At 40.2% G+C, this 14858-nt stretch overlaps 1 protein-coding gene across 1 annotated transcript; it reads right to left on the bottom strand.

Moving 5' to 3' along the window:
* Positions 1 to 2424: 2424 nt before the first annotated feature.
* On the bottom strand, positions 2425 to 13771 carry LOC128948351 (general transcription factor IIH subunit 2-like). The gene is made up of 15 exons (XM_054293034.1): positions 13646 to 13771; positions 13476 to 13553; positions 12473 to 12509; positions 11772 to 11858; positions 10877 to 10927; positions 10425 to 10479; positions 9563 to 9668; positions 8526 to 8616; positions 8273 to 8360; positions 7605 to 7712; positions 6404 to 6467; positions 5442 to 5545; positions 3509 to 3611; positions 3171 to 3210; positions 2425 to 2757 (listed from the first exon to the last, which is right to left on the bottom strand). Exons 1-15 carry the CDS (start codon positions 13699 to 13701, stop codon positions 2638 to 2640), a joined length of 1188 nt encoding a protein of 395 aa, XP_054149009.1. The 5' UTR covers positions 13702 to 13771; the 3' UTR covers positions 2425 to 2637.
* Positions 13772 to 14858: the final 1087 nt, after the last annotated feature.

The raw sequence follows: 14858 nt of genomic DNA, 5'->3' as shown, positions 1-14858 counted from the left end.
TGAAAAATGGCAGGAAGCTGTGAGGGGAAAATCCGCCAGGGGGCTCCAAAAAGGGCGGGAGAATGAGGGGTTGGCACTAAAATCGCTCTGGAAGTGCCCTGAAATGTGGGGAAATGGGAATTTTCACCAATCCAGCTGCTTCTGTCCCTCAAATGCCTCAAGGGTTCCTGAAAATGTACAAAACCCTGGGATTTTGGAGATGATTTGTTGCTCTCAGACCTGAAATCTGCCAGGGGACACCAAAGTGGGCGGGAAAATGAGGGGTTGGCACCAATTTGGGCTTTTTTGGCACCAAAATCGCTCTGAAAGTGCCCTGAAATGTGGGGACATGGGAATTTTCACCAATCCAGCTGCTTCTGTGCCCAAAATCCCTCAAGGTTTCTTGAAAATGGGCAAAACTCTGGGATTTTGGAGCTGTTTTGTTGCTCTCTGACCTGAAATCCGCCAGCACCAAAAAGGGCGAGAAAATGTGGGGTTTGTGCCAATTCTGGCTTTCTTGGGGTCAAAACCCTCCAGGGGAACCTCAAAACTTGGGAAAGATGGGGATTTTCACCATTTCAGCTGCTTTTGCACCCAAAATCCCTCAGGGAGTGCTTCAGAATCCACAAAACCCCAGGAATTTGGAGATGTTTTGTTCCTCTCGGGGGCCAGAAAAATGCAGGAAAATGTGGGATTTGTGCCAATTTTGGCTTTCTTGGTGTGGGAATCACCCAGGGAATGCCTCAAAATTTGAGAAAAATGGGAATTTTCACCAATTCAGCTGCTTTTGCACTGAAAATCCCTCAGGGTGTTCTTCAAAATGCACAAAAATCCCCAGGAATTTGGAGCCATTTTGTTGCGCCAGAGGCCCCAGAAAACGACAGGAAAATGAGGGTTTGTGGTAATTCCGGCTTTTTGGTGTCAAAAATTCTTCAGAAGACTCCTCACAATGTGGTAGAAATGTGAATTTTCACCAGTTCAGCTGCTTTTGCGACCAAAATCCTTCAGGATGCTTCAAAATTATTGAAAAACTGGGATTTTAGAGCTGTACAGTCACTGTCCAGGCTGAAAGCCACCAGGACTGCCAGAAAAGGTTGGAAAAATGAAGGGTTTGTGTCAGTTCTGGATTTTTTGGTGTCAAAATTTCTCAGAAAGTGCCTAAAAATATGGGGAAATTGTGAAAAATGGGAATTTTTGACAACTCAACTGATTTTGCACCCAAAATCTCTCAGGGTGTTCAAAATGTGGGAGGAAAAACAATGGGAATTTGAATCATTTCTGCTGGGTTTCAACTCGAAATCTGTGACAAAAAAAAGCTGGAAAATGAGGGCTTTGCGTGGATTGTGGTGAAACCCCTCAGAAACTGCCTCAAAATATGGGAATTTTAATCTCAAATTCCTTGGGGAATGTCAGAAAACCTGTAAAATATGAGGAAAACCGGGATTTTTTGCGAGTTTCTCTAGTGAGCAGCTGAGAATGCTCAGAAGCGAGGGGGAATTGGGGATTTTGAGGGTTTTTTGCAGAAGGCTCAGAAGCGAGGGGGAATTGGGGATTTTCAGGTTTTTTGCAGAAGGCTCAGCAGAAAGGTGGGATCTGGGGATTTTGATGGTTTTTTGCAGAAGGCTCAGCAGCGAGGGGGAATAAGGGGATTTTCAGGTTTTTTTCCTTTCCCCCCCCGGCCCAGCTGCAGCAGACGCAGCAGCAGCTGCAGGAGCAGCTGGAGCAGCTGGCGGCGCTGCGCGAGCTCGAGGCCTCGCGGAGGGCGCTGCTGGCCGAGCACGAGGAGCGCATCCACCTGCTGGAGATGGAGCGGCGCCGCCCGCACGACGACATCCAGGAGCTCCGGGTGCAGCTCCGGGGGGGCTGTTCAGGGGAATGGCCGCGTGTTCCGTGGGGGAGTTACTGAGGGGGGAATCAGGGGAAAACTGCACCCTTCTACAGGGATACCTACTCCAACAGAATCCCCCCCTGTCAGTGCAGGAGGATTGCAGCCACCATTCAATCAAGACTGCTAACAACACGCTGGCCCATTGGGTGTCAGATCATATTCTGACTCTGTCAGTGGTTTTTGTATTTCTCCTTTTTTTATTTCTATTTTTCCTAATAAAGGTTATTCCTACTCTCATATCTTTGCCTGAGAGGTCATTAATTTCAAAATTGTAATAATACAGAGGGAGAGGGTTTACATTTTCCATTTCAAGAGAGGCTCCTGCCTTCCTTAAGTAGACATCTGTCTTTTCAAACCAAGACAGATCTACAGAAATCCACCATCTGCCAAAACCAAAAGTTTGGAACAACAGATGTGTAAAATGTATTTTCAGGGCTTCTTTTTGAAGAAGTAATGAAATGAAGATGAATCATCACATTATCATAAAAAGCAGTTTTATCACTTTCACATTTACAAATATACATGTTATTATAATAACCGCTGAAAAAAGCCATAGTTCTTTAGACAAGAACAAAAAATAGATACAGATAATTCAAGTCAATATTAAAAGTAACAAAAAAATTTAAAAATTAACATTTGCTCCTACTCCACTGTTCATCCCTCTGTAATCATCTTGTTCAGAGGTGCATCAGTTAGAGCGATGGCTGAATAAACTAATTAGATTCATGCAAGAATGACAAAGATACAGCAATTTTTAAGAAGATATGAGATCATACAGATACAGGAGCAGGGTGCTCGTGAATACAGCCAGGACAGCAGTGCAGCGAATCATGAACAAACAGACCGCATTCCACACAAAACGCGTTCTGACACACTTTGCATATGTACACCTGTGTGGGAAGGATAGAAAGCCAAGTCAAATTAGCAGAACTTATCATCATCACACTGCAGTAGGGCAACAGTTACATCGTCATGATAATGTAAACAGACTGCACTGCTAGCATCACAGAAACTCAACTGAATTAAATCTTCTGGCAGCAAATGTATTCGCAGGCTTGAGCTCAGGTCACTGTAAATGCTTCCAAATGGGAAGCTTTTTTTTATGCAGCTCCCTAGGAAATTACTTCCCACGCTTCTACAGACTTTGCAGTCTATAAATTGTGACTGTTTAACACCTAAGTCTAATTAACCATGACATTAACTTCCATAAGTATTCTTCTGGTGTTTAGAATATAATTCTAAAGGATCATCTCTATTTCTCACACCCCTCAATGCAAGTTACAATGCCTTTCAACATACTTACATTTTGATCTTTCATTTCTCCCTGGCAGCCTTGACAATACCTAAAAGCAAAATTTTATATTTTAACTGAAAAAAAACCCAGGAGTCAAGACTGTGTAAATCAATGTTTTAAAAAGATCTCATACATAGTAACAATTTCTGGCAATTACTTCACCTATTCAACTGAACTCACAGATCATGGAAACTACAAGTACTTCTTAATGCCAGGGATGCCCCACACCACCCAAACACCCAGGATCTCCAGCAGTAAAGAAGCTGTTGCCAGCTATTCTTACTTTTGTGACAAAAAAGTTATGGAATCTACAAGCACACTCATTATCACAAGTAAGATTTGCATACCGTTCCCCTTTGTATTCTTCCAGTGGAACTTCCTGAAAGGCATCTAAAGGAAACAAGTGATGGTAAGACCGAGCCAGGTGAGGTGCAGACACTAACGTAAGACCTGCAAACAGACACCAAAATTGTTACAAGGGAAGATTTACTGAAAAGCTTTTCTGTATAAAATAAGGTAAAAAGGAAAAATAATATTTTTAATTACTCAGCGGTTGACAGCTTCTAAGAACTTTAAAAAGTAAAATTACTTGTTCCATTACCTAAACTTGTAATCCAGTTTTAAATCCAAACACAAAGAACAAGCAAATCGATAAAATTTCTACTGAAAAGGTTTAACTCAGCCTTCAGAAATACATTTACAACACACAGTGGTGAAGTTAGGAAGCTCCTTTTGGCAATGATGGCTCTGCTGTATCACACCACCAGCTAAAATGATGCCCTGTTACAAACTCTACTACAGCTTGCTGTACTACTGCCAAAACCATGCCACAGTCCCATCTCAGCTAACACTGGTCTGCTGGTTTTAAAACAGTTCGTTTTTGTCACACTAACTACCATGTGGCTGTGTTTTGGATCTATGCTGGAAATAAGGTTGATTAGGCAGGAGTGTTTCCTTTACTGCTGAGCAGTGTTTACACACAATCAAGAAGGCCCTTTCTGTTTCTCACTCCACCCGTGAGTAGGCTCGGGGGTGCACAAGGCATTGGGAGGGGATACAGTCAGGATTGCAGTCAACACTGCACCAAGAGAACAAAGGGATATGCCACACCATGTGGCATCATGTTCAGCCTATAAAGCTGGGTGGAGAAGGTGGAAAGGGGAGAATGTTCAGGACGATGGCATTTACTTTCTCAAGTAACTGTTACCCATGACAGAGTCCTGCTTTCCTGGAGATTCTACTGATGGGAAGTGGCGAATGAATTACTTACTTTGCTTGTCTTGTGTGCATAGCTATTGCCGTAACTTTCCAATTGCCTTTAATGCCACCTGTGAGTTATCTCACTTTTACTCTTCTGATTCTCTCCCCATCTCACCAGTGTGTGGGATAGTGTGGGGCTGAGTTGACAGCTGGGGTTAGACCATGAGAACAGGTGGGGCATGGGCTGGCACAAATGTCTCACTCACTCACTCGTACTGTACATGTCCAAACTTGTTCTCCTGATCACTGCAGCTGTGGAGAATCCACTGCAGATACACAGGATTTCTCCAGTTACACTGTCCCCTTGCTGCAATGAAACTCATGCCGGTGAGAAAAACTTGAAATTAAACTAGGATAAAGTGATCCAAGCCCATAATTATTTCATCCTGTTGCCAAATACAGGCATCCTGGTAATACCTACTGTGTTTCAGTCATATGCCTCTGGAAGCCAGGAGAACAGCACCCCCTCACAATACTAATATTATAAACCACACTAATCCTCCCTCCCACCCTCACTAGGAGCAATGGAGAGAGGCATCATTGCTTGCACAGTCCATTAACATTAACATTTGCAAGACCAAAGGGCCCCGTTTACAACTCTACAGCCTGTCTTGTGTCACTGTGCAGATTGCCCTTGGGTTCAACTTGGAAATCTTCCACCCACATACACATGGAGAGGAGAGTACTTCTGTCCTCCTGCTCCAAAGCACTCTATTGTCATGGCCTTGCACTGAGAACTCTGAAACATGAGTGTGTTAAGTTAAATGAGGATTCTTGAGAAGTTATCATTCCCATGTGCATCACCTCTCTTCCCTATTTTGCCTTAGGTATATTCCTTATACCAATGAATATGATACAGCTTTACTGTTACAGGTACAGTCCTGAGAGACATTTCTATGAAGCTGACATCCCAGGTCACAGAAATGCAGGACTCAAAATAAGTATAGCTGAATTTTTCTACCCCTTAACTCTCTTACCATGAACTCTTGATTCATCTGCTCACCTCTTCTTACTACTAACCACAGATTTTGCATTCCACAGCAAGCTCACAGTATTTGGCTCTGCACTGAGGACAAAAATATCCACCCAGTGTAAGACCTGGGTCACTGTTATTTTCCAATTGCCTACAGCAGAAAGAAACAATTCAGTACTCAAGAAATAATACCATGCTACTACATAAGCACAAATAATGTTTTCACATCAAATAATTTTAAAAGTTTCACTAGATTGCATGTAACAGTTTAATGTATAAGTGTCAGAAAACAATTGATATGGACAGATATCAGTGACCACATTTTCTCACAGGAACCGAAGACCAAACATTTCCATAGAAAGGAGCCAATCTTTAAAAATAAAGATATGAACAATAACTGCATGCTTGTTTCTTTTTAGAGACAAAACATTCTATTGCCTCTAAGATGCACATGGTAACTATTCTTTCAAATAGCACACTGCTGTTAGAAGTTGTTCCATTCTGAAATTCAGACTCCCCTATCACCCTGGAAAACAATGACTCTTTTCATTGAGAAGTGCACTGGTACAGTCATAAAATGAGGCCTCTATTTTAAACTTCCCTTTAAAGTCATGTTAAGAAATACATAAAAAATACTTTATTCAGATAATACTCTTCCATCCTCACAATTATCTTTTATAATGATAGTAGTAATTAAATCACGAGCTGCAAGTAATTACTCAACACCCTGTAGCACCTATGTGCCCCAATCACTGTGTAACGGAACTATGTACCATTTACTACCTTGAAAAAACTTGAATGCAAATTTTAAAACACATATTTAACAGAGGATACTTTTAATACTGGAGCTACTAATGGAAATAAAATGTCTACTAAGAAGTCACAAGACATGGCTTAGTCTTTTTTCAGATTATTTTGCAATACTTTCACTGCTGAGCAGATTTTCTAAATATGACTAATTAATATTGGATTCATACCAGTTCATTGAATTCTAATCAATGCTACTTACGCCATGCTAAAGGAAGGCTTTGCATCTTGATCAGATAGAGAAGCAATAGTATGCTGAGGAAAACCTGAAGAGAAACACATCCCATAGTAAAAATTTTAAACATGCAATAATGTGTCCATTTCTTACTTCAACGAAGAAGTTCAAAGTTTATTCTAGATACTCAGGCCTTTCTCTTTCCCATTTGTTATTACAGGAGAACTGATACACTCTTGCTATATCAAATTCTTCCCAAAGGTCTCTACCTACACCCACACCTCTCTGACTTCCCGTCAGCTGAAAAAATGTCTTTGCCATGGACTTTGTGTTAACTGAAGTGCACTGGAACCCCATTTTAGAAGAACAGTTAAAAAGTAAAATATGTGAAATGGTAGGAAAGCAGAGTGAGCAGCATACAAATGTTCACTTAAACAATAGTTTCTAATTAAGGAGGAAATATTTTTGTACGCATTCATCCAGCCTATATTCACTTTCTAAGTGCAGTATATGATAGATGAGACTACAGGACTTTTTGGAGACTGATATCTTTCTTTCTTTCCTTGTATCATTTATTTTTTACAGATCATGAGAGGTGAGAAGTCGGTTTTTCCAACTGCTGCTCAGGCTTTACCTACGAGAAGTAAACCTTTTCATTATCTATACCTAGACATAAAAATACATGCATTCTTATCTATGAAAAGGATGGATGAAAGTGAGAACTCAATGCTCTACTTTAGCATTACAGTTCCTATACTGGTTTAACTCCAAGCTTAAATTTATTGAGAAACAGATCAAGAAAAGAAAAGGTAATCTACTTCTTGAAAGAACACTCAAGAAGTTGCTAATGTGTACTACCCACGGTTCCTAAATCAATTAATAGTTGTAATAGTTGCCTTCTGCAGGGAAAAAAGCAGAGGGAGAAATAATAGTTTTTCACCCTTCATTTCTAAGTATTAAATTTATAACAATTACTGTGCCATCAATATCGTTCCACTTCATTGTTTCCAAATTCTGTTCAGTAATTTGTCTTACTTAATAAGCTTTACTTAAAAGCTGACTACGATGCAGGAATAACATCAATCTAGCAAAATAAAAGTTAAAACAAAAAAAAATTACACAATGTCTTTACTACATGTCTTACTATTTGTATTGCCTTAACACAGAAGAGGCAATTAAAGAAAAAGAAAAAATCTCACGCTAGGAGTTTGACAAATCCATATCCTACCCATTCGAATAAGGGAGCACTCAGAAGTTGAACTGGCAGGTGGAGGACTGACACGGTGCATCAGCAGTTCCTTATAATGACTTTCATCCAAAATAATGTGGTATGTTCCTGTCACAGACAAAGAGATGCCTTACTATCAGGTTACGAGCCAAAAAAAAAATACAAACACATACTCCAAATGACAGAAAACAACTTTGGTAGAAAACACAATTTATCCAAACCTCTTCCTAAAAAGCAGCCCTGTTAATGCTACCCTAAATGACGAGTTTTAAAACTAGTAATAACAGAACGTTAAGTTAGATATGGAGACACAGAGCTTTTTCTTCAACATTTAACTGTAGTGACCATACTGCAAGAGTTACCACTGTAGCAATGGATATTAACATGTTACACTGATGAAGTTTCACACCACATAGCTTTATATATGGGACAAAAGGTGTGCAAATATATGTATATTTTCTCTCTAGAGCTGCAGCTACCAGCTGCTAGTAATTTCACTTACTACTGTATATTTTGTGTATTTGGGCGACTCTTTAATTTTCTGCCAGCAAAATGGGAAATATTTATCCTTAAAAATTACAAAATGCAGCAATAAATATATAACAAATTACTTGATTTTGATTTTAAACCTGTGTTAGTAATATAATTACTGAACTTTAGATACATACCACCAGTTTCTCGGGCAAGTACTGTACAAACTCGAACTTCAGCACTTAGGCCGATGACAGATACTCTGATCTTTACTGCTTTTAAACAATTAAAATAGAGAAATAAAAAGCACACTCAATTCATGTGCAGAACAAGAAACAGTAAAAACGTTTAAGTCTTAAATGAAAATTAATTGGTGATAACACTGCAACTGCCTGTGTTTTGTCCAGCAGCTTGGATGTTCAATGCAGTAGTGAAACTTCAGTGCTGTACCTTAATTAGATCATAGATGTTGGCTGGATCACATGTCGTCAGACTGCTGAGGACTACCAAAACCTCTCTGCTTGTATGTCCTGGCATGTGCCTAAGGAAAGTACACAGTTAATTTACTTATGCACACTAAACTATTTGTATGATCACATCTCCAAGGACCTTAGTGTGCTGAAGTCAGAAGATTACACGATACGAAGTCCTCTACAAACTGTGGTAAGATCCTTGTCAGAGCACCAGATTTTCCCCTTCTGAAAGCCAAACTTTCCAATATCTAAAATACAGTATTTAATTGGGTAGTTGTTACCTGGTTATTTCCTGTAATGAATCCTTTGTACCTTAGCCAAACTCACATGTAAAATTAATCTCCAAACTAGCACACTGTAGTAAATCTTCCTGACTTCTTAAAAAGCTCTAATCAGTTTTTAAGTGTAAATCCATTACTTCTAATTACTTGTTGAAAACTCTCTTCCTGCTAGTATTTAAATGGCTTTTCATGACACTGATTATCCGCTTTGTTCGGTCAGTATCTTTAGCTGTAATTCTTTTTCAGTTTTCCACAAACTGGGATGCATCTCAATACCTCACATTGCAAAAAAGTGCTCTGAATCTATCCTACCTGAAAATTGATCTTTCTGAAGTATGCCAAAACTCTCACAAGTTTATTGTGACACAATACTGTTTCTTTTCCTGTTCTCTTACATTATTAACCCCTAACTATGATCTCTCTCATACTGCAGCCCTTCAGTAATAAAGAACTGCAGTGTCTTTCATCACAATATCTACATACCATCATCAACTTGGTTTTCAAATTTCATTTCTGTAAGAAACACAACCCTAAATACAAGCATCTAGTGGTAGAAGATAAACTTCTGCACTACTGGAGTATTTAACTTAATGATTTGTACTGTAAGAGGAGAGTTGCCTTTTAAAGACTCAAGTCAGCATGATGCAAGGTGCTACTTAGAAAAAATTCTGTCTCTGCCTCTCAAAAGCCACAATCACAAAGAAAACAAAAAAACCTCCTTGTATATACTAACTTTAAAGTCTGCATGGCCAAATTTAGGGAATTATATAGAGAAGGCTCTCCACTGCAGTTCATATCCACTGCTTTCTTCAGAGCAGTTACGTGCTTTTTTGAGTTTCCTGTAAGTGAAAAAATGAAATCAATTTAACTGATACAACAAGTTAAAGAACAGAAATGTTTGAAGTGCATATGTAATGAAGTGTACTTGTACAACAGGAACTGGTTTCAGAGGCAGGTCTGTATTTTTCCTTAGAAATTGGTATTTTGATCAGAATGCAGAAAAGAGTAAAAAAGACTTTTACTCCATAGGCACTCAGATGCTAGAAAGTTTAGAAGCCAAAAAGAGTAAAATCACTGTTGGGTATCATTAAGCACTCAACATGAGCGTGACATCTCCCACAAACAGAAAGAGAGTTTTGTTTCCTCTGTTATCCTCAAAGCATGGTTCAAAGATTGGCTGACCCCCAATTTCCCCCATGAAACCTGCTGAAGCCATAGAGACTGGCCTAACAGCAGGCAGGAACCAAACAAACCTTGACTTCTTAACATCTGATCAGATCTCACAAAAACCACAGATGTTGTAACGTACAAAATTAACAAACAGGGTAGAAAATTAACTATAGGGGAACCAGAACATATCAAACTTGCATTCTGGTTGAAACTTGATCACAAACAAGCACACGACGACGATTCTGGATCAAAGCAGATCAGAATGTAGATTATGGTTTCAAACAACTTGCAATAATTTATCTTTCAAATCAAAACTAATTATGATAACATCACTTCATTTTCAGCACTGTATCAGGCACAGCTTAGAACACCAAGGAAAAGGACAAAAACATCTGCAATTTAAGAAAAGAATACTACTTCCTTACCTGAGAGTTCTGTCATTTTTTCAGCTCTTTTACTCTTGGTTACAATTAAGCCAATCTGAAACAGGGAAAAAAAAGACCAAACTTTTCTTAGAAAGTTTTACAGTGAGTTTATTTAGAATTTTACTGTATTTTTTTACGTCTTTATGGACCAGAACTGTTTAATCATACAAGGCTATAATAAAAGTTTTACTTCAAGTGTAACAACAGCAGCACAACTTGATGCATTAACTTATAAACACTCCCATACTTTCATTACTTTTGCCAAAAAGTACAAAAAGAAATCTTCTAAAACTTAAATTGTAGAAACAGGCAGAAACAAGAATTCACTAGACTGACGAATAAAGGATGGGAAGGTATGCATAAATTGAAAACAGTTTACTTGGTAGTGTTATAACCAAAACTACCTTTTCAAATAGTTTTCTGCTATTTGTTTCTTGCACGGTTGTACATACCTGACTAATAGGATTCTGGTCAAAGTACTCTTCAACAAAATATTCCAATAACTATAAAGAAAAGTTAAGGCAGTTAAAAACTAATTATACTTTTATTACACACATGCATTAAGTAGATGCAAAACACCTACTAAACTAAAAAAGCAAAACAAAGTAGTTGAGTAACACAAAAAGGGGGAGCGAGCCTTTTCTTTCCATTCTTCTTTCACCCTATCCCTCCCCCTTCATCCCAAGTAATCAATTAAATGAGATTTCAGAAACTCCACCCTCCCCTTATTTTATTCATGTCCTATGTTAAAGTTCTAGATTCCTGCTGTTTCAAGTGGAGGTTTTCAATACACCAAAAAGCACTACTCTGTACAAAACCATCAAAATGCAGGATTTCAGGCTCAAGTATTGTTGGAGAAGACCACACAGAACACAATGTATACAGTTCAATATTATACATTCATATATATTCGATACCAATACCAGATACAGTGGAAACATGCCCACAATCTGAAACAGCAATCCAGTTCAACGCTCATCTAGCATCCTTTCAAGTAAGAATTCATAAAAAAACCCAAGTGTAAGAAAAAAATACAAACCAATTCTAGATGTGTAATGAGAACGTCATCCCCTTAATCTGGGCAATAGTTTCCAAATGTGTCTTCCCATAATATGCCCGTGCAAAGTGTTTTTGCTGTACAGAAGCACATGTGCAAGGCAAAATAATGCCACACAGATTTTACTATTCCAAAAATAGGAAAGTGACAGGCAGAAATAAGGAGACAAATGTAGGGATGAGAGATGAGGCTGTGCAGACACAGGAGACTGCAATTCTTTGAAATGCAAAATGTAACCAGTTTATAGAGAAACGGTGGCTCAGTAAGAAAAAACTTGAGTGCAGGAATACCTTCAGAGTGCAAGTAAGTCTGTTTGGCTTTAAGTCTTGGTCCTCCATCGTTCTTGATCCATCAACAACCACGTAAAGGTGACGCATCTGCATTTCCACCATATGTGAAAATCACTCACAGAATACGTATTGAAATGAATTAATTATTCCATTTACTTTAAAAAGCCACTACTTCCTCCCTCTGACAGGGAAGATTCAGTAGATAAAGAGATACAATTAACAGCAACTGTAATGTAATGCATTCTTCCATTTTTTTCTTAAAATAAAAAAAAAACCCTTCTCTTGAAAAATGCACACTGTTATTCTCCTCTCATGACAATCTACAAAACATGCATAGTTTGAACATTCATGTCTTCACCTGAAGAGCTCAGTGTTGTACAAAGCAATGTGGTTATTTACAACCCATTTCCACCATGTCCATTTTTCACATGAAGAGAAATGGACAGTGTCAGCACATGTGATCTGACTTCCGCTGCCAAACACACCCTGTGTGTCAACCCTCCAACCATGAAGAGCCATGCTTCACACACACACTGCCAACAAACAAAGAATGCTTTAAAAAAACAAGAAATAACAGCGGAAAGCACGGGGTTTGGTACCAAGTATGCCAGGCCAGCAGAAGTGTATTTCAGATCTGGCATGCCACCTCCAGCCAAATAGTTTTGGACTAAGGACAGAAGAGGTTTAAGGTATTAACATACCATTCCAAGCCAAACTTGTCCATGGTGTTCATAGAGTCTAACAAAACACAGAAGGTTTTAAGTCAAATTCAAATGAGTGAATGGCTCCTAAAACAACAGTCCAAACAAATCCAATACTAGACTTCTAGCTAAAATGTAGAAGCAACAAACTGCAGACAGTTATTCATGCTGAAAAACCCCACAGATCAATCACAGATTTCACAACTCTCAGAAAATAAATAAGAACTTTTTCTTACTACCAGGTTTAATGAAGCTTTAAAATTTTATCCAGACTTGACAAATCAAGTTCTAGCATAACTTGAAATAACATAAAACTTAGGATTTTCTTCTAGCCATTTTTCTGAAATTTGAAACAGAAATCTGTAGCTGTGATACCAGAAGTAGATTCTGCTGTGACAGGAGAAGGGGCAATGTTTTTAACTAAAAGAGGGTTGATTTAGATTGGAGATAAACATGTTTCTACCACGAGGGTAGTGAGGCACTGGAGCAGGTTGCCTTGAGAAGCTGCGGATACCCCACCCCTGGGAGAGCTCAAGGCCAGTTTGGATGGGGCTCTGACCAATCTGACCAATGAAAGGAGTCCCAGCCCATGGCAGGTTGGAGTGAGATGATCTTTAAGGTCCCTTTCAACCTAAACTATCCTGCAATTCTCTGATTTGTATACTAAACAAAAAAAAAAAAAAAAAAACCACTGATGGAAGATTCCTCTAAGTTGTGCAGATTGCAGCTGCAGTGCTCTGCAGCTTTTCATCAGATCCAGACCTGTAGCTTGCATACACATGGGATACACAGCCTGTATACATTCAGTGTTAAAAGATAAAAATTGATTTTTCATCATTTTTCCTGGCATGCACCTGCCCCTCTGAAGGAAAAGGGCCATAAAGACATCCTGCAGGCATGCCTTATGGTTAATTTATCCCACAGGAACCAGTTTCGGGATGATCAAGCCCTTCTAACTGACCAAAATCAGTGCTGTTAGCAGGCTCGTAGCCACACCACGTACCGCTTCCTCTTCGCCTTGAAGAGAATGTCCTCGACGGTTGCCTTCAAAGACCCGGATTCGTCTTCCTTAAGAATTTCCCTAGGCAGAACAGACTGTTACAGTGGGCAGAGGGGAGGCTTTTCCTTCTCTTTCGCCAGAAAGGAGAGAGAGGTGAGGGGGGAAGAACACACCATGTTCTTTCGTAGCCCCCTTCCCAGCGCTTGGTCCGCTCGGGTTCGTCATCCATCTCCGCGGCAGCTGAGGGGAGACCAGGGGAGATGCGGGGCGCTGAGGGAATATCAGGGGAGCTCCGGGGAGATGAGAGAGTTCAGGGGAGACGAGGGGGACTGCGGGAAGAAGAGGGGGGTGAGAGGGGGTCTGAGAGAAGCCGAGGGACACTCAGGGGGGTGAGAAGGGCCGAAGGGGCTCAAGGGCAGCCGAGGAAGGCTGAGTAGCGCCGCGGGACACGGAGAGGAGCCAGACCCGCGCTGACTGCCAGGCCCCGCCGTCCCCGAGACGTTGGCGTCCGCCCTCTTCCGCCTCGGTGCGCCGCCAAACCGTCCCGGCCGCCGCCCGGGCCGCGGAGCGACCGTTCCGGGAAGGTTCCGTTGTGTTTTCCGCAGCATCATCAAAATCCTCCGAATGCGGTCATGGAGAGGACGAGCGCCTAGGGAAGACGCCTGACGGAGACACGGCGCGGAGCCCCGTGAGGAGCGCCTCGCTCGTGTGCCCGGGCTCAGCCGCCAGGCTCACGGCATTGCCTGGGTGTCGGTGGCACTTCTGCAATTAACCGAAGACATTTCAGTAATTAATGGAAGAACGCAGGAGCCTGGAAAAAGCACTGGATTTAAAGACACGACTGTGCTCACACACCGGTTAATGAAGGCAGCCATCTATCACCCCACCAGCAAGAGCAAGAAGTTTCAGGTATTTTGATGTTAAGTAATCATGTTTTCTATCTACCTAAAATATTTCTGAGTATTCATGTCACATCACCAAGAGTTTCCATTTCATAAGCACCACAGTGAGGATTAGCTCAGAGCTAGCTGAGCTAATTGCTGATTGCTCTGCAGAGCAATTAAAACTTCACTGGATACGTGGAAGTATGCCAAGACTGGGCTTCAGCTCTCAAAAATTCAATAATTTCTAGTAAATGTTTTTTTAAAAATCAAATTTGAAGCACTAATATTATCCATAATGCATATGCATTCGTTTTAAAAATAGCAGTCTCTTCAATATCAATATGAGTGAAAGTTTAGCTTTCTCTCGGTGGCATGTGCAATATTTTTGGCTGATTAGAAAATAGCTTCTTTGCGGTTTGTTCATTTGTGAGCATAGGGGAAGTGAAGGTGAATAGGCAAATAGACACTGCACTAAGATTCTTGTGGAAAACATTTTCCAAAG

This window comes from Melozone crissalis, unplaced genomic scaffold (assembly GCF_028551555.1).
Source record: "Melozone crissalis strain CALT ecotype California unplaced genomic scaffold, PUWL_Pcris_2 ptg000123l_1, whole genome shotgun sequence".
Classification (NCBI taxonomy): Eukaryota; Metazoa; Chordata; class Aves; order Passeriformes; family Passerellidae; genus Melozone; species Melozone crissalis.
The sequence above is the reverse complement of the archived record's forward strand: the minus strand, read 5'-3'. Positions and strand labels throughout refer to the sequence as shown.

Bases quoted from the DNA above. Each gene is read 5' to 3' on its own strand.
- LOC128948351 (XM_054293034.1), bottom strand. From the start codon at position 13,701: ATGGATGACGAACCCGAGCGGACCAAGCGCTGGGAAGGGGGCTACGAA. The intron at 11,859-12,472 runs GTATGTTAATAC...GTGGAAATGCAG, and splicing joins GACAAGTTTGGCTTGGAATG to ATGCGTCACCTTTACGTGGT. The intron at 8,617-9,562 runs GTTAGTATATAC...TACTTTCCTTAG, and splicing joins TTGGCCATGCAGACTTTAAA to GCACATGCCAGGACATACAA.